At 37.1% G+C, this 23,543-nt stretch overlaps 1 protein-coding gene across 8 annotated transcripts in view; it reads left to right on the top strand.

The window, feature by feature from the left end:
- Positions 1 to 2,991: 2,991 nt before the first annotated feature.
- LOC132140097 (citron Rho-interacting kinase-like) overlaps positions 2,992 to 23,543 on the top strand; it is a 71,126-nt gene continuing 50,574 nt past the window's right edge. For 4 of the 8 annotated variants that reach the window (XM_059548922.1, XM_059548921.1, XM_059548920.1 and 1 more), the window contains exons 1-4: positions 2,992 to 3,010; positions 4,228 to 4,414; positions 22,647 to 22,752; positions 23,176 to 23,319. In XM_059548922.1, the coding sequence (XP_059404905.1) occupies positions 22,690 to 22,752; positions 23,176 to 23,319 (207 nt within the window). In that variant the 5' untranslated portion in view covers positions 2,992 to 3,010; positions 4,228 to 4,414; positions 22,647 to 22,689. Of the gene's footprint in view, positions 3,011 to 4,227; positions 4,415 to 22,646; positions 22,753 to 23,175; positions 23,320 to 23,543 lie in introns of those variants that run through there. The other 4 variants (XM_059548917.1, XM_059548915.1, XM_059548914.1 and 1 more) reach the window with 1 other exon arrangement.

The following is a 23,543-nucleotide window of genomic DNA, read 5'->3' as shown; positions in this document are numbered from 1 at the left end:
AGTCTCTCAAGATGCAGTTTCAGCTAATTAGTTAATTGTCTAATTTAAATGATGATGTGTATTCACAAGCTTTTATTTAGAATGTGAATGAGTGATCGAGACGAGTAATTAAACCCATGTGTTTCGACTGGGATGGTTTGTGCAATAATAGATTCACTGACAGGTGATTATAACGTAAGATCACGTTGTGAGATCTACTGTTTCACACTCGTTATGTGCTCGTTACCTTCACTTCTACACTCGGACTGTGTTTGCATTGGATAAAGTGTCAAAAGAATGTAATTTATAAAGAAAGTCTATGCACACTTCACAAACAAAACAGGTTTCAAAACCCTTGATGAAAATGAACCCCTGTAGTGTTTAATATTGTGCTTTTTAATGCATAAGTGTCCAAAAACCTTTGTTAGCTGCTTTCAATGAAGTAAAGAGAGTTTTTCACACTGGATTTAATCCATTGCATCGAATGCATATTGATGGCTCGACGTGTTTCTGTGTATTGTCCAGGTGATGGTTTTTCTGCCCGGCGGAGACCTCATGGCTTTGATGAACAGATATACAGACAATACGTTTACTCAGTTTCTTTTAACAAACTTAGATTTAAGACCAATGTTAAATTACAAGGTGTCCTTTTATTATGGCTTGGACAAAATGCTGCAGATTTCTTTGTGAAATTGAAATGTGTCAAAAAACTTAACTAAACTGAAAATATAAAACAAACCTCAAATCAAATAAATAAATATAACAAAAATAAAGGCAGATTCACTCTCTGCCAGCAGGAGGTGCTTATGCAGCAGCAGTAATAATGAAGTGTTTCCATGGTTACGGCTGTAAACAAAGCAGCGCAGCGCTTATAAACACTGCTTTAATATGCATTATACAGAGATGAAAATACCATCTAAACTTTTCTAAAGACAGTCAGTTTACCTCAGAGATACATTCATATGAACTCCAACACCCAAATGATTTGCGATTCGTTTAACATCTCAACTGATTTGAATGGTCACACATTTGTATTGGTGTTCAACCGGTTTGCTGTGCATCATTACATCCCTAATAAGTTAATTTTTATTTTTTTTGTAAAAAAAATTTTTTGTTTGTTTCCTGAAAGTCATTTTATTTATTTTCTTATTGAATTTTTTTCAGTTCCCTGGAAGTAAACCGTTTTTAATTGTAAATTAAAATTACTAAATTGTAAATGAGAATGGAATTTTGATTACATAGACCTTACAGAGAGAATATAACGTAAAATGAAACATTAGATGTTTTCGAAATGACTTTTTTTTTCTCATTTAGGTTACAGTTGTTTGTAAATCCTCTCGATCTCATTTCTATCTGCTCCTCTTTCTCTTGTCAGGGATATTAAACCAGAGAACGTTCTGATCGACCGGACTGGTCACATTAATCCACTTTAAACAGTCGGAGTTTGGACACAGATGAACTGAACTGAATGCTGTGTTGTTATCTGGGGCAGGTGATGTGCTCCAAACTCCCGTTGGGAACTCAAGACTTCCTGGCCCCTGAGATCCTGTGCACGCTCAGTGGAGGGCCAGCGTACAGCTATGGCCCCGAGAGCGACTGGTGGTCCCTGGGAGTCATCGCTTATGAATTGATCTACATGAAATCTCCCTTCGCTGACGGCACGTACACTAAAACCATCAACCACGTCATGAACTTTCAGGTGAATCCAGCAGCTTCTGTTGATGGTGTTGCCTAGTGGTGTGCGATATGATGATAAAAATGTCTCCATGATTTGTTTTTTTTAGAAATATCATAGTATCATTAAATCATCTGCAGTTCTGGAGCCTCCATCACATCTCCGTCGATGTCACATGCATTCACAGCAGTGTTAACTCAGCGCTAGAGTTACTCTCTCGTTATTTGCATGTGCTTTTAAATGTTTAATTCGTGCTAAAGCCTGTCAAACAGCACCTGATTATTGAACTGAGTTATCTTTTGCACTGATACTGTCAAAACACACAAGTTTTACATGTAGACTCAAGTTGGTTATGTCTAAAATGGAAGTAAACAGTTGAGAGAGAAACGTATATGTCCCTGTATATTAGATCTGTGCAGGTCTTAAAGGGACAGTAGGTCTATTAAACATGCAGCCTACTGTCATCACTGTCAATAAATATATCACCCTTACATTTAATTTCTCTCATTATTTACTTAGTGTCACGTTGTCCCAAACCTTTATTAATTTCTTTATTAGTTTCTGGTCCACACTGAGTTTGATCGCAGCAAAAAATGCTCTGGAAGTCACTGTGGACTCTCATTCCTCAAAATAGCATTTATGTTCAGAAGAAAGAAGGTTTAAAACCACTTTTGAGTGAGTAAATGGTGTTATAAAAATAAAACACTATGACAGAATGGTTGTTTTTGAGTGAACTATTCCTTTAACGTTAATAAAACTAAACACAAAGTGAAAAATCCCTCACTGCTCTTGACTGAAGACATTTAATACAGTGTGAAAGCATGGTTTCATTATGTTTCACTTTTAATAATTACTACTTTACTTCTTGCATTAAACATTGCTTATCACTGAACGAATAAAAGGAAAATATGTACAGTACAAATAATGTTTAAAACAAAACAAATACGAACAAACTATTGAATGAACAAATAAACGAATTTGTATCTTTTTTTTTTCTCGCATTAAACGTTTTGCGTCTAGAGACTAAATTATAGACGTGTTACCTGCTAAATGTTCATTTGAACTTTTATGAGTAAACTAACATTTGCCATAATCCTATATTTTATTTTACCTTTAGTTTTATTATTATTATTTTTATTTATATAATGCATAAAAACATGATTGCATATGTTTTTTTTTTTACTTTTATTTATTCAGTGATAAACTATAAGAAATCATGCCTGCATTGTGTTTACATTTGAATAATTTTACCATTTTCCTTATTTTATTTTGAATCATATTCAATTTCATCTATAAAAGCATCTCTACAGAAGTAATTCAGCTCAATAACAGTCGACTGGACCAACCTCAGACACAGTAAGAGATTGGGTGCATGCACTTAAATGGTGTTTCTGCAACAGGATTTTTCCATGTTATTAATCATAAGCCTGACTTGCTGCTATTTTGATGACTTCTCTGCTGTAATTGCTGGATTTGTTATAGCGGGCTGAGACGTGTCTGCGTGCACAGATTGCTCTGCAGGTTTAAGTGAAACACAGGGAATGGGAATTAATTCATTAAGCCTGTTGCGTAAAGCTCCGAGTTTATTCTTTATCTGCTTTAAGACTTCAGGATTGTTAGCTCGGGAGTTGGGCAGCAAGTGCATTGTCTTAAATCTCTGTGTTAGTACTTCTACATCACAGTAAACATGTTGCAATAGTGTTAATTGTGCATACTGTATATGTCTTGCACTGGAAAATCAGTTGATATCACATGACAGCATTCAGAATCACACTCTGAGAACAAACTATGTTTATAGGAAAGTAGAAAGCCACCATATGTTTAATAATGGATTAACACACTCACACACACACACACATACACACACATACACACACTTGTGTATCTCTGGAGGGCAGTGGGTGGATTTCCGTAGAATTAGTCACCATTTATATTTTGTTTTTTACTATTTTCAGTAATAAACGTTATTTATATACCCTTATATTCTTACTGATCGCTGATAAAACTCTGCTGTGTAGAAAAGAAAGCTAAAAATAAAGGCAGTTGTCATTTCTGTGCATCTGATGAGATTATGATTGATTCTGTGTTGAATTGACCTGCAGCTCAGAGGCTTGTTATTGCAATCATAATGTCATGATTCTATCAGTTTCCTGAGATGGATGGACTGATGAGCTGATTAACATATTCAAATGAGCTGATGAACCCTCGGAGCGTGTGCTGAGATCATCACGTCTCATGCAGTCGATGTGCTTGTGTTGTTGTTTTTTTTAAATAAATAAACCAATTGTGTAAATGTATGAACAAAAGCCCTCAGCAGCAGATACTGTGTGTGTGTGTGTGTGTGTGTGTGTGTGTGTGTGTGTGTGTGTGTGCGTGTGTGTGTGTGTGTGTGTGTGGATCTCGCTCCGGGTTTTGGCTGTGACTCACACTGATTAGCTGAGACTGCTGCAGTGAGAGAGAGAGAGAGAGAAAGTGGGCGAGCGAGTTATTGGGCTACAGTCTCATCTCTCTCTCTCTCTCTCTCTCTCTCTCTCTCCAGCACCTCACAGGTTTTCTCCTCTCGTCTCCTCCAGCGCTCCCTCTGTTCGTTCCGTCTCTGTGCTCCGAGGATGACACCTCCAATCTCGAGGAGCCCGAGAGGCCCCCCCGCCCTGCAGCCGCTGCCCAGCGAGATCATCCTTGCTCAGGCTTCCTCGGACGAGACCTGCCCTTTGTAGGGTGGTGCTTCAGTCGGGCCCTGAGCACACTGGCCAAGTCTGAGTGAGTACACACACACACACACACACACACACACACATCTAGTCACAGGTGGTCCAGTGGTGCGGAGACGGACACATCACCACGGCGACTGTCACCAGGCAACATCATTGTAGCTGAGTGTGAGGTATTGCTCGTGCGGGGAAAGCTGCGGTTCACATGTCTTTAAGATGAATGAGAGAGAGCTGTGTGTGCGTGCCGCTGCTTTTAAGTCTGAGGGGAACGGGAAACCCTCGTCTGGCGTGTGTGTGTGTGTGTGTGTGTGTGTGAGAGAGATGATCCGTAGCACAATGAAACTCAGTGCATAAACACTGTGTAACGTGATCGGCTCTGTGCTTGCTGCGATGTGGTCAACCTTCAGTCTGTTGTTTTTGGTTTGCCTTTGCTTCTGATCGTGTGGTTTGGTGTTTATTGATCGATCCAAAACATGTGCACGTTGTATTTCATCCATGAATTATGAGAAATGCATGAAAAGCATATGCTCATTACCCTAATGCAAAATTTTTTTTAATATATATATATAATTGCAGTAATAATTTTTTATTTCAGTTTTAATCTAATTTTCCTCTGTTCTCTTTACTATAATGCAAAAAATAATTCTCACTATTGAAATTTATTTCTTCTCATTTTATATTTAATTTCCCACAATTTATATACCACAATAAAAAAAACATTACTACAATAATTTTAATTAATGTTTTTATTTACATTTTTTCATCCCCTATAACACAAAAAAATAATTCTCATTACTGTATTATTTTTTTATTAGATTTTCCTTATTCTCTTTTCCATAATGAAAAAAAATCTCATCACTGTTAAAATGAATATTGTTTAATTTAATTTTCCCCTAATTCTCAGTTAATGGAAAATAATTCTCATGTTTATTAATTTTTTATGTAATTTATTTAGTTTTTCACCCCCCCCCCCCCCCCCAATTCTCATCACCATATAAAAAAAAATCTCATTACTGTTATGGTTTTTAACATATTTTATTTCATTTTCAGTTTTATTATTTTATTTTACCCCAGTTCTCATTACCATGATGCAAAAAAAAAAGAATTTCTGTAACGTGGAAAACAATTGTAAAGTATTTATAGATCATTGGGAGTGGTTGTTTTTGAAAATTTGTTGATTTCAATCGCAATAAGTATATTGCAATTATGAGAATGACTGAAAAGTAATGAGTAAAATGTGTGTGTGTGTGTGTGTGTGTGAGACGTGCTGCCCAAAACACATGCCTCAGTGAATGCATTGAGGCGTGAGTTTATTATTATGTGCTGGTGTGTTGAATCAGGTGAAGGTCTCGGTCAGGAGTCTGATCCCAAACGAGCCAGAAATAACATGCTTTTCTTCCCAGAAGCTGAAGAGAAAGGGACATGAGAGAGCTTAATAATGTTAGTCAGAACCACGCCCCCCCCACCATCTCTCTCCACCCATTCACTCGCTTCTTCTCTCTATAATCCTGAAATGCGTATTTGTCCTGCTGTGTGTCATGTTATTGCCTTCGTCTTCATATAGCATTTCCAGCACCATGAAATCCCCTGAACACAACACCAGCAGAGGAGCGTGGGAATGTTAATGCAGAGGCGCAGCTGCTGATTGGTGGACAGGCTCCTCTGGAGATGTGCTGTGATATGAGAGAGCTGGATCCGTCTTGAGGCAAACAAAACATCTGGAATGAGTGATACTGCTCGCAATACGCCCTCACTGCGCATCTCTCATGCACGCCGTGTGCCGTAGAAAAGCGTGCATTTATCAGACCGTGCCGTAGAAAAGCGTGCATTTATCAGATAGTGACGTGGAAAAGCATGCATTTTATCAGACAGTGCCATGGAAAAGCGTGCATTTATCAGACAGTGCTGTGGAAAAGCGTGCATTTATCAGACCGTGCCGTAGAAAAGCGTGCATTTATCAGACCGTGCCGTAGAAAAGCATGCATTTATCAGACGGTGACGTGGAAAAGCGTGCATTTATCAGACAGTGACGTAGAGAAGCGTGAATTTATCAGACCCTGACGTGGAAAAGCATGCATTCATCAGACAGTGACGTGGAAAAGCGTGAATTTATCAGACAGCGTGCATTTATCAGACAGTGACGTGGAAAAGCGTGCATTTATCAGACAGTGCCGTAGAAAAGAGTGCATTTATCAGACCGTGCCGTAGAAAAGCGTGCATTTATCAGACCGTGCCGTAGAAAAGCGTGCATTTATCAGACCGTGCCGTAGAAAAGTGTGCATTCATAAAGAAGTGCAACTAAAACAAAAAAGCATGCATTCATCAGACAGTGCTGTAGAAAGACATGCGTTTCCCTTTTAGGCATCATGTCTTAAACCGTTTTCACTCAAGAAATTGCTAGTAAATTTCACATTTATTTACATTGAAGATATTGCTCTTTGTGAGTGTAGAGCAAAACTTTAATTATGCAATAAATAAAATAAAACAATTGTAAAATATGTAAACATCACTGTTTGTAATTGCTTTTTGTTGATTTGACTGAATTTGCAATAAGAATTACTCAAAAGAGCAGTAATACGTATGTGTGCAACCTGCTTGTTAGGATTAATTTCGGAGACATTTACACACTAGAAAGTAACATTATTAAAATATTGAACAGGACATGCACTGCGTTAGCAATGTAAAGGACACATGTTCCTGCATGTACTGATCAAATGTAAACCTTGAATTCAATGTAAGTCACTCTGGATAAAACTATCTGCTTAATCCATAAATGTAAATATATTAATCACATTGATTTGTACTCAGGAAACAAATGTAAACCATCTCGTTATCTCTACAGTAAATCAGCCAACATTTGTCACTGCGAGAACTAATTAAATCCTAAAACAAAGTGAAATCCTCCGCTGTTATCATTATGTTTTAGACATGCATTTAAAGTGCATTTAACATGTCAGCCCATTGTGTAGCAGAAGCGCATTAATGATGTGATATATGTCAAGCTGAAGTGTCCCTGGAGAGGTGCTTGTTTTGGGTTGAGTCAGTGCTCTAATTGCAGTATTCCTGTCCGTAATGACCGGTGGACAGTAGGTGGTTTCCTCTTCTCTCTGACTCACGGTTCGTCTAGGTGACAGACTCTAAAGCTGCTTGGATAATTGAAAGGCCAACTGGTTTGTCACTACATGAATAGTTTGTACAGTAATGAGACTTTTCGTCATTCTCTCGCCCTCATGTTCTCTGTTCACGCAGTGTTTTTCCATGCAGCGAGCAGAGCAGCTTTACTGATAAATGATGACAGAATTGTAATCTGTATTTCATTCTTTGAGCGACGTTATCAGGGTTTGGTTCCAGTAGGGCTTCACCTCAACAAACCCTCTGATTATCTTAAGTATTTTGATCTGGAGCTTTATGATTCTGAGCGTATCTGATCTGGAAACAGTGATATGATGGTATTATATGAAATGTTCTTTAGCATCACAAACCATAAAATGTAGTCAGGGTTCTGCTATGGTTTAGCATGGTTTCCAGAGATCTGGAGCTGATTCTGGGTAGCTCGGTGGTCTGTGACTGTCTTTTAAGTGGCCGTTCACATATCGCGTCTTTTGCGCGCTCAAGTGCGTTATTTCCAATGTAGGCGCGCGGTATGCGCACTCATAATGGAAGCGACGCGGTCGCGACACGCACATGAAAACAGGTGAAAACATATATTTTGATGTGGAAAAGCGTGCATTTATCAGACAGTGATGTGGAAAAGCATGCATTTATCAGACAGTGATGTGGAAAAGCATGCATTTATCAGACAGTGACGTAGAAAAGCGTGCATTTATCAGACCGTGCCATTGAAAAGCGTGCATTTATCAGACAGTGATGTGGAAAAGCATGCATTTATCAGACAGTGATGTGGAAAAGCGTGCATTTATCAGACCGTGCCGTAGAAAAGCGTGCATTTATCAGACCGTGCCGTAGAAAAGCGTGCATTTATCAGATCGTGCCGTAGAAAAGCGTGCATTTATCAGACCGTGCCGTAGAAAAGCGTGCATTTATCAGACATTGCCGAAGAAAAGCGTGCATTCATAAAGCAGTGCAACTAAAACAAAAAAGCATGCATTCATCAGACAGTTCATAAACCAGAAAAATGTAAAGTAAATGAACAAAAACAATTTTTAAAGTTTGGGCTCATAAATATTAGATCACTCACACCCAAAGCAGTTATTGTAAATGAAATGATCACAGAAAATAGTTTTGATGTACTCTGCTTGACTGAAACCTGGCTAAAACCAAATGATTATTTTGGTCTAAATGAGTCTACTCCACCAAACTACTGTTATAAGCATGAGCCCCGTCAGACTGGTCGTGGTGGAGGTGTTGCAACAATATATAGTGATATTCTCAATGTTACCCAGAAAACAGGATACAGGTTTAACTCTTTCGAAATACTTCTGCTAAATGTTACACTGTCAGACATGCAAAAGAAGTCTAATGTATCTCTTGCTCTGGCTACTGTGTATAGACCACCAGGGCCGTATACAGAATTCCTAAAAGAATTTGCAGATTTCCTCTCAGACCTTCTAGTTATAGTTGATAAGGTGCTAATCATGGGAGATTTTAATATTCACGTTGATAATGCAAATGATACATAAGGACTTGCGTTTACTGACCTAATAAACTCTTTTGGAGTCAAGCAAAATGTCACCGGGCCCACTCATCGTTTTAATCATACACTAGATCTAATTATATCGCATGGAATCGATCTTACTGCTATAGATATTGTACCCCAAAGTGATGATATTACAGACCATTTCCTTGTATCGTGCATGCTGCGTATAACTGATATTAACTATATGTCTCAGCGTTACCGTCTGGGCAGAACTATTGTTCCAGCCACCAAAGACAGATTCGCAAATAACCTGCCTGATCTATCTCAACTGCTATTTGTACCCAAAAATACACATGAATTAGACGAAATTACTGACAACATGGGCACTATTTTCTCTAATACATTAGAAGCTGTTGCCCCCATCAAATTGAAAAAGGTTAGAGAAAAACGTACTGTGCCATGGTATAACAGTAATACTCACTCTCTCAAGAAAGTAACTCGTAGTCTTGAACGCAAATGGAGAAAAACTAACTTGGAAGTTTTTAAAATTGCATGGAAAAACAGTATGTCCAGGTATAGACAGGCTCTAAAAACTGCTAGGGCAGAGCATATCCACAAACTCATAGAAAATAACCAAAACAATCCAAGGTTTTTATTTAGCACAGTGGCTAAATTAACAAATTACCAGACGCCACCTGATTCAAATATTCCACCAACGTTAAATAGTAATGACTTTATGAATTTCTTCACTGATAAAATAGATAACATTAGAAATATAATAGCGAATGTAGATTCTACAGCGTCTAACCCTTCAGTTTCATCCATCGCACCCAAAGATAAACTGTAGCGCTTTACAAATATAGGACAGGAAGAGCTAAATAAACTTATCACTGTATCTAAACCAACAACATGTTTATTAGATCCTGTACCCACTAAATTACTAAAAGAGCCGTCCTAGGTCCCCTTCTATTTTCAATATACATGTTGCCCCTTGGTAATATTATTAGAAAATACGGAATTAGCTTCCACTGTTATGCTGATGATACTCAGCTATATATTTCAACGAGACCAGATGAAACTTCCCAATTATCTAAGCTAACAGAGTGTGTTAAAAATGTAAAAGATTGGATGACAAATAATTTTCTCCAATTAAATTCGGATAAGACAGAGATATTAATTATTGGACCAAAAAACACCACACAGAATCTTGTAGATTACAATCTGCAACTAGACGGATGTACTGTTACTTCCTCTACAGTCAGAAATCTGGGTGTTATATTGGACAGCAATTTGTCTTTTGAAAATCATATTTCCAATGTTACAAAAACCGCATTCTTCCATCTTAGAAACATTGCCAAGCTACGAAACATGTTCTCTGTTTCTGATGCAGAAAAGCTAGTTCATGCATTCATGACCTCTAGACTGGACTATTGTAATGCACTTCTAGGTGGTTGTCCTGCTTCGTCAATAAACAAGCTACAGGTAGTCCAAAATGCAGCAGCTAGAGTTCTTACGAGGTCAAGAAAATATGATCATATTACCCCAATTTTACAGTCTCTGCACTGGCTACCTATTAAGTTCCGTATCAGTTACAAATTATCATTACTTACCTATAAGGCCCTAAATGGTTTAGCTCCTGCGTACCTAACTAGCCTTCTACCACGCTACAACCCATCACGCACCCTAAGGTCACAAAACGCTGGACTTTTGGTAGTTCCTAGGATAGCAAAGTCCACTAAAGGAGGTAGAGCTTTCTCACATTTGGCTCCCAAACTCTGGAATAGCCTTCCTGATAATGTTCGGGGTTCAGACACACTCTCTCTGTTTAAATCTAGATTAAAAACGCATCTCTTTCGCCAAGCATTCGAATAATGTATCTCTTAAATTGTGAGTGTAGTTGCATCTGCATTTTTATTCTTTAGCTTGTGTTAAACTAATTTTACTTTGTTGGATCAGCAGCTATGCTAATGATGTCTCTATTTTGTTTCTATGTTTTGCCACGGGATTTACATCTAGGATTTACACAAGCTCCAGTCTGGATCCAGAACACCTGAGAAGAGATGATGCTGACCCTCAGAGGACCCCAGATGATGCTAACCCTGAATCAACAAACAGAACTAACAAATATTGCTACATGTGTGACTGCATCATATAATTACTATTAATTAATAATATTGATAGTTCATCATCTAGCTGACTACGTCTTGTATTATTATTATTATTATTTTTATTTTTCTAAAATCCTGTCAAACGTGCACAAACTACCAGCTACTACTAAATATTGTAGAAACATAATTTTCTGTAAAGTTGCTTTGTAACGATTTGTATTGTAAAAAGCGCTATACAAATAAACTTGAATTGAATTGAATTGAATTGAACAGTGCTGTAGAAAGACATGCGTTTCCCTTTCAGGCATCATGTCTGAAACCGTTTTCACTCAAGAAATTGCTAGTAAATTTCACATTTATTTACATTAAAGATATTGCTCTTTGTGAGTGTAGAGCAAAACTTTAATTATGCAATAAATAAAATAAAATAAAACAATTCACTGTTTGTAATTGCTTTTTGTTGATTTGAATGAAATTTGCAATAAGAATTACTCAAAAGAGCAGTAATACGTATGTGTGCAACCTTGTTAGGATTAAATTCGGAGACATTTACACACTAGAAAGTAACATTATTGAAATATTGAACAGGACGTGCACTGCGTTAGCAATGTAAAGGACACGTTGCGACATGCACATGAAAACAGGTGAAAACATTTAAAAACATCTCAACTTTTCAGAATGCCGCAAGCACACCGCGGGTCATGTGTCAAGAACTAAGCAATCAGTTTCATCCTTTCCCATAACAACGTTGAAAGCTCAGCTAAGATGAAGGAACTGCTGATCATAGCTGTATATGGATTGCCATTTTGAAATAAATTTAGTAGCAGAGCTACTGCAAGCGATTTTTAGTGCTGCAAATCCATTTATCCTTTGCTGAAATTTCCGTGTCTTCATGGAGAGAGCACGTCATGGTTGCTTAGCAACGGCAGACATCCCAGGGGCGCAACTGCCCGAGCGCTTTGGAAAGAAGGAGAAAGCGGCGCGACTAGCGTTTTCCACGCGTTTTCCACGCGTTTTAGGCGCGATATGTGAACGGCCCCTAACACGTGTTCGCAACCCGCGCCAACACAGACTTACTTTATTTTTTTATTTTATCCTTACTTCAGCCGCTACGGGTGATCATACCAATAACTTGTAATCTTTACAAGAATATCAGAATCATGCAATGAGCAAGTTCGCGTTTATTAGACACTTAATAATATCACATAAGTTTGTAGTTTTAGAATCGCCGAATCTGCTGCGGTCATTCCATCACATCTGCAGCAGAGACCTGAAGCAGGAAGTTGGTCGCCAGATCACACGGTAACCAGTTAAACCGTAACACCGGAGAGCACCAGGATGTTTTCCTCTGAGGTGCTCGTGCATCACAGTTGTGCTGCCATGGTACACCATATCGGTTTTTCAAAGGGAACAAATGGCGATTTTATTTGGCCTCTGTTTGAAGTATTCACATACTTTTAATAACAGTGGTCTCTGTTTTTGTGATAGAATGCAACTTTCTCCATTCCCAGTATGACATTACGCGAGATGTAAACAGTGTGGCACGTAATCGATGACGTCGACGCGTCGTTCCAGCACTACTTCAGACTCCCTGATGCCTTTTAGTAGCTTTGTTTTTTTGCATGCTGACTTAAAAACATTTATTATGCATATGTCCATCCAAGTATTTGCCAGTAAATTATATTTGCTTTTTGCAATAGCTGACTTTGATTTTGATTTTTGATTTTTTTTTTTCAATGGCAAAAAATGTCATGCATTCATATAAGTATCCATTCTTATATATACTAACTAACTAACTAAATCAAAAATAAGTATATGAAATCCATTTCAATTTTAGAGTAAAATGGCAAATGTGTGCAGGTTTGTGTTGTGCTGATGATGTGCTTGAATTATTAATAGTTGCTAAAACCTGAAAACATTATTGACTTTTGCTAATTATGTAATTCTCAATCGTCAACGCCAAAAAAAAAAATTCTATTGCATGTATAATATAAATTCTTAAAATTTACTATAAAATATTTTTCTTCTCTAAAAAAAAATTACATTCTATGTTAAAAAAATAAATTAGGCTATGGGTTTAGGCTTCCAGTTAATAATCTTATAAACAGCAAAACTGTTTTTTAAGTATTTAATACAATGGAAAGAAAAATAATAAATCAGTGTTGATTTATTTATCTATTGTTTTGCTTCTATGCAAATTCTAGTACACTTTACATTTGTCCTTTAAGTTTTAAAAAGATATAAATATATATATATATATATTGAAGTATGAGAGAGTTCAGACATTGATATGTTTTAATAATGTCTCATTTAAACACAAGCAACCACAAACATGGTTTTAGAATTTGTTTGTGAATCAGTTCAAGCAAGTTTCTCTCATTTTTCTTTGTGTTTATTTAGTGCACATAAATAACATTCATTAATAATCAGTGAATATTAAATATTAAAAAGTGTTATTTTCAGAGCAAATGCATTGAATTTCATTATAGAGTATTGTGAAAGGCAAAAAAAAGCATTGAAAAAGCCCAAGTCTGCTTTGGTAGGAAGGTGTCTGATAGTATTATAAATGTAAACCTGTCTTCACCTGGTTCTCTTGTTATAATTTTCATAGTTCGTTTGAAGACCAGCCTCCATTTGAAGTTCGTCTGATTCTGAGTAAAGTCCTCGTTCATCACTCACATTATGAATTCTGTAACGGTGGACACATGGATTGTTTCGTCCTGCAGACCGCCACATAGACACTCCCTGCCTGACCTTTCTCAATGGATGATCGATGTAACGCAGCATGTGTGAGTGCCGCAGGTTGACAGCGTCACCGCAGGAACATCGGGAGAACATTTACCGAACATAGGCTGTGAGTCAGCCTCGTCTTTGTCCGTCAGCAGTGCTAAGAATAGCCAATGTAGGAATGCATCAGCGCTCCAGCAGATCAATAGCTACTGTATTCACAGAATGCGTAAGTGTTTACATCCTCCGCAGATGCCCAGAGTTACTCAATGCGACCGCTGCCCACTTCAGGAAAAAAGAACAAGGTGCGAGTTTGCATCGTTTGAGATTAATACTGTAATAATTGAAATCCACCTGAAACCTTTATGGATGCTGGTTAATGTGAAATGTAATTCTCAAAGGCCAATGGACGGTATGTTCCCAGTGCAATTTCTTTTTCCCTTTGAGACAGGATTTTTTTCCCCCATTCAGAATCTCAAAGAACACTTTCTCAGCTTGAAATGCATAGCCTAAAATTACACTTAGAGCCCGAACACACACACATGCGCCCCATTATCGAGTCGGTTGTGGGCCGCTCTGATCAGACCCCTGGGATGCATCAGCTTCTCTAAAGGGAAGTGTGTTAGCGCTGGGTAATGGGCTGCTTTACAGTAAACAGGCAGAACCTTTAATCTGGTTAGACCCCACTGGTGTGATGCCGTGGAAAGCATATTTAGAGTTGGGCGTGTTTGTATGCATTTAGATGCTCTCGAGGGGGTCTGGAAGTGTCGGGCTTTTCCATTTCATGCAGATGGAATTATTCCACAGATGCAATAATTTACTATATGTGACCCTGGACAACAAAACCAGTTACGAGTCAGTTTTTCGAATGTGAGGTTTATACATCATCTGAAAGCTGAATAAATAAGCTTTCCTTTGATCTGTGGTTTGTTAGGAGGACAATATTTTAAAATCTGGAATCTGAGGTTACAAAAAAATCCAGATATTGAGAAAATCACTTTTAAAGTTGCCCTTACTTTTCCCTGCTGGTCATATGCTCTCCATATAACCGTGTATGTGACAAATACAAATCTTGAATCTTGAATCAAATGAAGTTCTTAGCAAAGCATATTACTTATCAAAACTTAAGTTTTGATATATTTATGGTAGGAAATGCACAAAATATCTTAATGGAACATGATCCTTACTTAATATCCTACTGATTTTGGCATTAAATAAAAATCTATAATTTTGACCCATACAATGTATTTTTTGGCTATACCATAGAGACTTAAGACTGCTTTTGTGCTCAAGGGACACAAATAAAGCTGAATTTTGGATGAATAACAAAAAAGTAGGGCTTTACACTTAATCGAACTGTGATGTTGCATGTAAACTGATTATTAAAATGCCAACAGATTGCTATTTAAAAATCTCCATGTAGTCTCCATGTAGAATATACATCTTGAAGTTATAATAGTAATAAATAAATGGTTCAAATTTCATTTGATTGCATTTAAAAAAGATTAGGGATGCACCAATACCGCTTTTTCCAGTACTGTTCCGATACCGATACTTTTATTTTTGGTACTTGACGATACCGATACCAATATTTTTATTGCATTTGTAAATTGTTTTAATATTGGGTAGAGAAACCAAAAGAGTATGCATAATGTTAGCTGGTTAACTTCATTTATTAATTAGATACAGTCAAACCAAAATGTATTCAAAACACACCTTTAACATTACACATTATCACAGTTTAATCTCTATAGTTTAGAAGATGGTAATAAAATATCACAAGAACTCAGAGTTAAACTGTGTAAGAACCAATTCATCTTGATAATGCTAGATAACTTTGATGGAAAGGTATGTAATGGATTACAATCAACCAAAAAAAAACATTTTTGTACAAGTTTTTGTGACTTTCTAGATTTTATTTTTTTCCTCTATGGTTCATCACCTGTAATTTAATAGCATTAGAGCTGCTCCATTGCAGCGACTTAGTACAGTAATGAAGCTATTTATCTGAAACGTGCTGAGATTTATATTCCAAAAGCCACTCATATAATGCAGAAACTCTCAAGAAAGCAAAACAAGCACAATGCATGCATGTATTTGTACTGTTGCAGAACGAGAGGGACAGTAGTAAAGTACTGCCGAGCGCATTACACACAAGCTGCTAGATTTACTTCAGTCATGTATGCCCAAGGCTAAAAATAAATTGTTTATAGTAAATGCCCCTATAAATGGTCTTTTTTGACAATTTAATTTTAATCCATATGCGTGTGCTAAGTGAGTGAATATCAAAGACCACAACAGAACTGTGCGAGCGTGCTCTCTCTCTCTCTCTCTCTCTCTCTCTCTCTCTCTCTCACACACACACACACACACACACACACACACACACACACACACACACATTAGGGTGCATCCCTAAAAAAATATTAATTTAAGTTGTATGCATTCACTTAATTACTAGTGTTTTTGATAATAAATTTGCATTGAATCAAATCCAGAAAAATTAAAACAGGCAGCACAGAATTTCAGAAAAAAAAAAAATAATTTTTTTTAATCAAATAAAGTTTCATTGTATATTAGGCATTCTTTTTAACTTATTAAAAAATGTCATTATACCATTAAAAGAGAATCCAGAAAAAATGTACAGAAGCTGAATGTTCACATCTAAAGTGAGGAAATTGATGTGTGTGGTTGTCAAAGTTAGTTGTTCAAATGCAGAGATTTTTTACTGCATGATGTCGATAAGATTAAGATTAAACCCTTAGGTATCGAAATCTGTTACCGAACAAAAAGGTAATTCGATCAGTGCCTAAAAAGTATTGAACTCGATGTCCAGCCCTAGTAAAGTTGCTTCGAAGCAGTCTGTATTGTAAAAAGTGCTACATAAATGAAAAAGGAAAGTAAATCCACTGTTTTTTTTAAAAACTGTGTTTCTAATGGGATTTAAGCTCAAGCTAAAGGACTTCAGGACTTCAGCAAATATTCACGAGCTGCTGCAGTGGTTCATCTTCCCTCTGCTGCAGTATTTTTGTCGGTTTTATTCTCTCGTCGTCTCTGTTGTGATCGTGCAAGACTGGAATTTCACTCTTTATTTCTTGAACAGGTTTATCCGTCAGACAACATTTCGTCAGACCTGAATCCCTGACATATGATGCATGTGGGAGCTTGAGTTGTTTCCTGTCTTTGTTGGTTTGTTCTGAGGTTCACATGTCTTTTTATACTGTCGTAGGCGGTCGGTTCTCTATATTTAGCCTGTCTTGGTTTCCTCTGTGAGAAGTTTTCAACTGAAATCCAATGGTACTTTGGCTTCCTGAAGAGCATTTGTGCTGCTTTCCCAAAATTGATCAGCAGCTTTTGACTGAGTGGAGTGAATGTGGGAGGAGTCTATCAGTGTGACTGACCGATGGAAGACATAGGGCGGAGTCAAAGGGGTGGGAGGAGTATTTGGGAAACATGTGTGGAAACAGTCATTATAGACCAATTTGGAGTGGAAAGACCCTGGGGACAAGTGGAGGGAAATGGTTAAAATCCATGGAATAAGAGAAAAAACATATTGCGATGGTTTTGGAAATAATTTTTATAAAGTAAAATGTAGGCATTTCAAAGGACAGACAATGGATGAAAGCTGCTATTATTACCCTACTTTTAAAGCATAAGTTTGATTTAAACAATAGGTCTCCATAATATTCCCATAGGGGTCATATTATATTAACCATACAGTTACAGCTTGAAATACTATTTAAAGCTAGAAAAAAAGTTTCGGATTATAAACTCATGATTATCTAAATGGAAAAAGAGAACGACGAGTTGATTTTTCTTATCAGAATTGAGATATAATTGCAAGATTGGAAAAATTGCAAGATTTTTTCTTCGGAATTGCAAAAATTGCAAGATTTTTTCTTCGGAATTGCAAGAAAAAAAAAAACTCAATTATCTTTTTGAATCTTCTATTCCATGGCTTGCATAGACTGCTATGTTCCACCACTAGATAGGCTCCGCCCACAAAAACATCATCACTGTTTGCTAACACTGAAATTAGTCTATTGTTTTACTTTAATTTTCATCTCCACAATCTTTTTAATTTCAGTTTTAGTTTGCATATATTTTTGCTATTTTCAACGTCAATGTAGTAGTTCATGTAAAAGTGGTTCTCGCTCTCATATTGTTCCAAGTTTGTATGACACACAATGACTGTTAATCTCCACAAAGAGTAAACCCAATAAACCCAGTAATACCAATCAATCTAGTTGTTCAACCCCCTTTTTTTTTTTTTTTTGCTTGAAATTGCAGTTTGTCATCACTTATTTCTTCATTTCTTTGTTTTATCAGGGTTGTGCAAAATTCAGTAGAGAAGAGTTAATTTTGCTTCCAGTCCAAGAAATTTTGAATATGAGCTTTATATTTTTTTACAAAATGTATTAGCTTTAGTCAGTTTTAGTTAATAATAATACAATTGTTCATTGTTCATGCATTAATGTGAACAGATACAACTTTTGATTTAAATATTTTTTTTTTATTTTTAATGTAAAAACAATATAAATATTTGGAAACGCTGAAATTAACAAATAATAAATTAACTCGTAGATGGAAATGCCTGGCTGGGATAATCAGCACTTTAGCAGCGCCTGTGTGTGTGTGTGTGTGTGTCAAGTCAAGTCACCTTTATTTATATAGCGCTTAAAAAAAAAAAGACATTGCGTCAAAGCAACTGAACAACATTCATTAGGAAAACAGTGTGTCAATAATGCAAAATTGGGCAATGGATCTGGTGGCTACGGTGACCTCGGAATAAGAGAGAAACAGACAAATATTAGAGTAGATGCCATTCTTCTAATGATGTAGCAAGTACATAGGGTGTTATGGGAAGTGTTTCCGGTTCCGGTTTACCTAATTAATGCAGCCTAAAAATCGGATTTGGATATTAAAAGCATATTAGTATGTTTTGTGTAAGCCAGGTTAAAGAGATGGGTCTTTAATCTAGATTTAAACTGCAAGAGTGTGTCTGCCTCCCGAACAATGTTAGGTAGGTTATTCCAGAGTTTAGGCGCCAAATAGGAAAAGGATCTGCCGCCCGCAGTTGATTTTGATATTCTAGGTATTATCAAATTGCCTGAGTTTTGAGAACGTAGCGGATGTAGAGGATTATAATGTAAAAGGAGCTCATTCAAATACTGAGGTGCTAAACCATTCAGGGCTTTATAAGTAATAAGCAATATTTTAAAATCTATACGATGTTTGATAGGGAGCCAGTGCAGTGTTGACAGGACCGGGCTAATATGGTCATACTTCCTGGTTCTAGTAAGAACTCTTGCTGCTGCATTTTGGACTAGCTGTAGTTTGTTTACTAAGTTTGTAGAACAACCACCCAATAAAAGCATTACAATAATCTAACCTTGAGGTCATAAATGCATGGATTAGCATTTCTGCATTTGACATTGAGAGCATAGGCCGTAATTTAGATATATTTTTGAGATGGAAAAATGCAGTTTTACAAATGCTAGAAACGTGGCTTTCTAAGGAAAGATTGCGATCAAATAGCACACCTAGGTTCCTAACTGATGACGAAGAATTGACAGAGCAACCATCAAGTCTAAGACAGTGTTCTAGGTTATTACAAGCGTAGTTTTTAGGTCCTATAATTAACACCTCTGTTTTTTCAGAATTTAGCAGTAAGAAATTACTCGTCATCCAGTTTTTTATATCGACTATGCATTCCATTAGTTTTTCAAATTGGTGTGTTTCACCGGGCCGCGAAGAAATATAGAGCTGAGTATCATCAGCATAACAGTGAAAGCTAACACCATGTTTCCTGATGATATCTCTCAAGGGTAACATATAAATCGTGAAGAGTAGCGGCCCTAGTACTGAGCCTTGAGGTACTCCATACTGCACTTGTGATCGATATGATACCTCTTCATTCACTGCTACGAACTGATGGCGGTCATATAAGTACGATTTAAACCATGCTAATTCACTTCCATTAATGCCAACAAAGTGTTCAAGTCTATGCAAAAGAATGTTGTGGTCAATTGTGTCAAACGCAGCACTAAGATCCAATAAAACTAATAGAGAGATACACCCACGATCAGATGATAAGAGCAGATCATTTGTAACTCTAAGGAGAGCAGTCTCAGTACTATGATACCGTCTAAATCCTGACTGGAAATCCTCACATATACCATTTTTCTCTAAGAAGGAATATAATTGTGAGGATACCACCTTTTCTAGTATCTTGGACAGAAAAGGGAGATTCGAGATTGGTCTATAATTAACTAGTTCTTTGGGGTCAAGTTGTGGTTTTTTGATGAGAGGCTTAATAACAGCCAGTTTAAAGGTTTTGGGGACATATCCCAATGACAATGAGGAATTAATAATAGTCAGAAGAGGATCTATGACTTCTGGAAGCACCTCTTTCAGGAGCTTAGATGGTATAGGGTCTAACATACATGTTGTTGGTTTAGATGATTTAACAAGTTTATACAATTCTTCCTCTCCTATAGTAGAGAATGAGTGGAACTGTTCCTCAGGGGGTCTATAGTGCACTGTCTGATGTGATACTGTAGCTGACGGCTGAATGGTTGCAATTTTATCTCTAATAGTATCGATTTTAGAAGTAAAGTAGTTCATAAAGTCATTACTGCTGTGATGTTGGGAAATGTCAACACTTGTTGAGGCTTTATTTTTCGTTAATTTAGCCACTGTATTGAATAAATACCTGGGGTTATGTTTGTTTTCTTCTAAAAGAGAAGAAAAGTAATCGAATCTAGCTGTTTTTAATGCTTTTCTGTAGGATAGGTTACTTCCCGCCAAACAATACGAAATACTTCTAGTTTTGTTTTCCTCCAGCTGCGCTCCATTTTTCGGGCTGCTCTCTTTAGGGTGCGAGTATGCTCATTATACCATGGTGTCAAACTGTTTTCCTTAACCTTCCTTAAGCGTATAGGAGCAACTTTATTTAAAGTGCTAGAAAAGAGAGAGTCCATAGTTTCTGTTACATCATCAAGTTGATCTGAGGTTTTGGATATGCTAAGGAATTTGGATAAATCAGGAAGATAACTTAAGCAGTCTTTTGTGTAAGAAGTGATGGTTCTTCCATACTTGTAACAAGAAGTAGAATTTACAATTTTGGCTATATGAAGTTTGCACAAAACTAAATAATGATCTGAGATATCATCACTTGGCTGAATAATTTCAACACTATCAACATCAATTCCATGTGACAGTATTAAATCTAGAGTATGATTTCGACAATGAGTAGGTCCTGAAACGTGTTGTCTAACACCAATAGAGTTCAGAATGTCTATAAATGCTGATCCCAATGCATCTTTTTCATTATCAACATGGATATTAAAATCACCAACTATTAAAACTTTATCTGCAGCCAGAACTAACTCGGATGTAAAATCACCAAACTCTTTAATAAAGTCTGTATGGTGCCCTGGTGGCCTGTATACAGTAGCCAGTACAAACATAACAGGGGATTTATCATTAACATTTGTTTCTCTGGATAATGTTATATGAAGCACCATTACTTCAAACGAGTTATACTTGTAGCCTGCCCTCTGAGAAATCCTGAAAACATTGTTATAAATTGAAGCAACACCTCCCCCTTTGCCTTTTAGACGTGGCTCATGTTTATAACAGTAATCTTGGGGGGTGGACTCATTTAAAATAATGTAATCATCAGGTTTTAGCCAGGTTTCTGTCAAACAGAGTACATCTATATTATGATCAGTGATCATATTATTTACAAAAAGTGTTTTCGTAGAAAGGGATCTGATATTCAATAAGCCAAGCTTTATCATTTGTTTATCCATATTGCTTCTGTTTTTTATTTGTTTAACTTCAATTAAATTGTTAATCTTAACTTGGTTTGGACGTTTTTTGTATTTTCTAGTTCGGGGAACAGACACAGTCTCTATAGTGTGATATCTAGGTGAAAGAGTCTCTATGTGCTGAGAATTAACTGACCTCTGTGACGGGAGGCAGCTAGCAGACGGTCGGTTTAGCCAGTCTGTCTCCTTCCTGACCTGGGCCCCAGTTAGTCAAGTATAAACACTAAGACTATTTGCCATATTTCTAGTGAGAAGAGTGGCGCCACCCCAGGAGGGATGAAGACCATCTCTTTTAAACAGGTCAGGTCTGCCCCAAAAGCTCGTCCAATTGTCTATGAAACCTATGTTATTCTGTGGGCACCACTTAGACATCCAGCCATTGAGTGATGACAATCTGCTATGCATCTCATCACCACGGTAAGCAGGGAGGTTACTAGAGCATATTACAGTGTCTGACATCGTGCTTGCAGATGTGTGTGTGTGTGTGTGTGTGTGTGTGTGTGTGTGTGTGTTTCCCCCCTCAGCATTTTTAGCTGTAATGAGCCGATGTCTAATGACAGAGATGGAGATCTCAAGAGTTCAGATCTCTGATCAAGACAGAAGTGTTATATTATGAAATGAGAAACTGTAAAGGGAATGATTGTGGATGCTCTGTCCATGCTAATGAACTCAAACGCTGAACTGCATCTATAGCAGATTGAACTCCTTTTTCATTTCGTTGGGGTAAATGTTTATGGGTTTGTGACACTTGTGGTTAGTGTTCCCTGACACCGTCTCATTCGTGTCGTGTTAAAATAATGGACACCACATAAAAATGATGATGTCCTTTGGTTTTGAATGAATGAATTAATTCACATGAAACTAATGGAGTGTGAAAAGACTGAGCAAATGTGCGTTCCCAGGACAAACACAACCTCTCACACACACACTCCTTCGGGTTTTATCTTAGAGATTCATATCTGTACATATGCATATTATAGTTGTGATTAGGCGTGTTTTTCCTGGTGTTGTCAGATCGGTTGGCACAGGGCTCAACTCTCCTGCCAAAACCAACTCCATGGAAAAAAAGCTGCACCTCAAAAGTAAAGAACTGCAAGACACTCAAGACAAATGTCACAAGGTGAGAGCACAGAAACAGTCTGAATAATCACTGAGATTATAAACAGGGCTATTTAATGCAAGTTCATAAAAAAAAATTTTTTTTGAATATGTAATATAGTGCCAATTTTAATAAAAATGCAAAATGTTTGTGGTTATTTTAGTAAATTGTTCTGCTTCTTCAACACCTTCTGATGTTCATTCATGTTTATTTGGTGCAATTACCGTTTGAGTTTTGTTGTAAAAATGACAATTTTAACGCTCAGACTTCTTCATATCAAAAGTAACAAAGCTGTTTTTTTGATTGCTGAATGGCTAAAAGATGTAAGAGTCAATATTGTTCATTAAATTGATGTTGTCAACACCGCTCTGAGAGATTACAGAGGTGTGAGGTTGCTTGTGTAAAATGCATTTAGACCTGGTGCTTGTGTTTGTGGCCGCTCAGATGGAGCAGGAGATCTCACGGTTTCAGCGTAAGATGACTGACCTGGAGTCAGTGCTCCAGCAGAAGGATGTGGAGCTCAAAGCCTCCGAGACCCTGAGGAGCATTCTGGAGCAGGACCTCGCCACATACATCACCGAATGCAGCGTGAGTGACGCTCAGACTCTCCTCCTGGTATGATAACAGTCACTCATTAATCATAATGCACTTTATTTATAGAGACGAGCAGTCTGTGGATTAAATTAATAGGATATTTTGGCACAAAGGCCAATAAAGGAGGGATGCATTCATTTAGAGAAGGGTTCTGTAGAAATTATGGAGGACCAAACATGCAGAAAACAAATACAATTGATTTTAAATTTAATTAAATC

This window comes from Carassius carassius, chromosome 4 (genome assembly GCF_963082965.1).
Source record: "Carassius carassius chromosome 4, fCarCar2.1, whole genome shotgun sequence".
NCBI classification, from domain to species: domain Eukaryota; kingdom Metazoa; phylum Chordata; class Actinopteri; order Cypriniformes; family Cyprinidae; genus Carassius; species Carassius carassius.
Note: the sequence above shows the minus strand (reverse complement) of the source record. Positions and strands in the feature narration are given on the sequence as shown.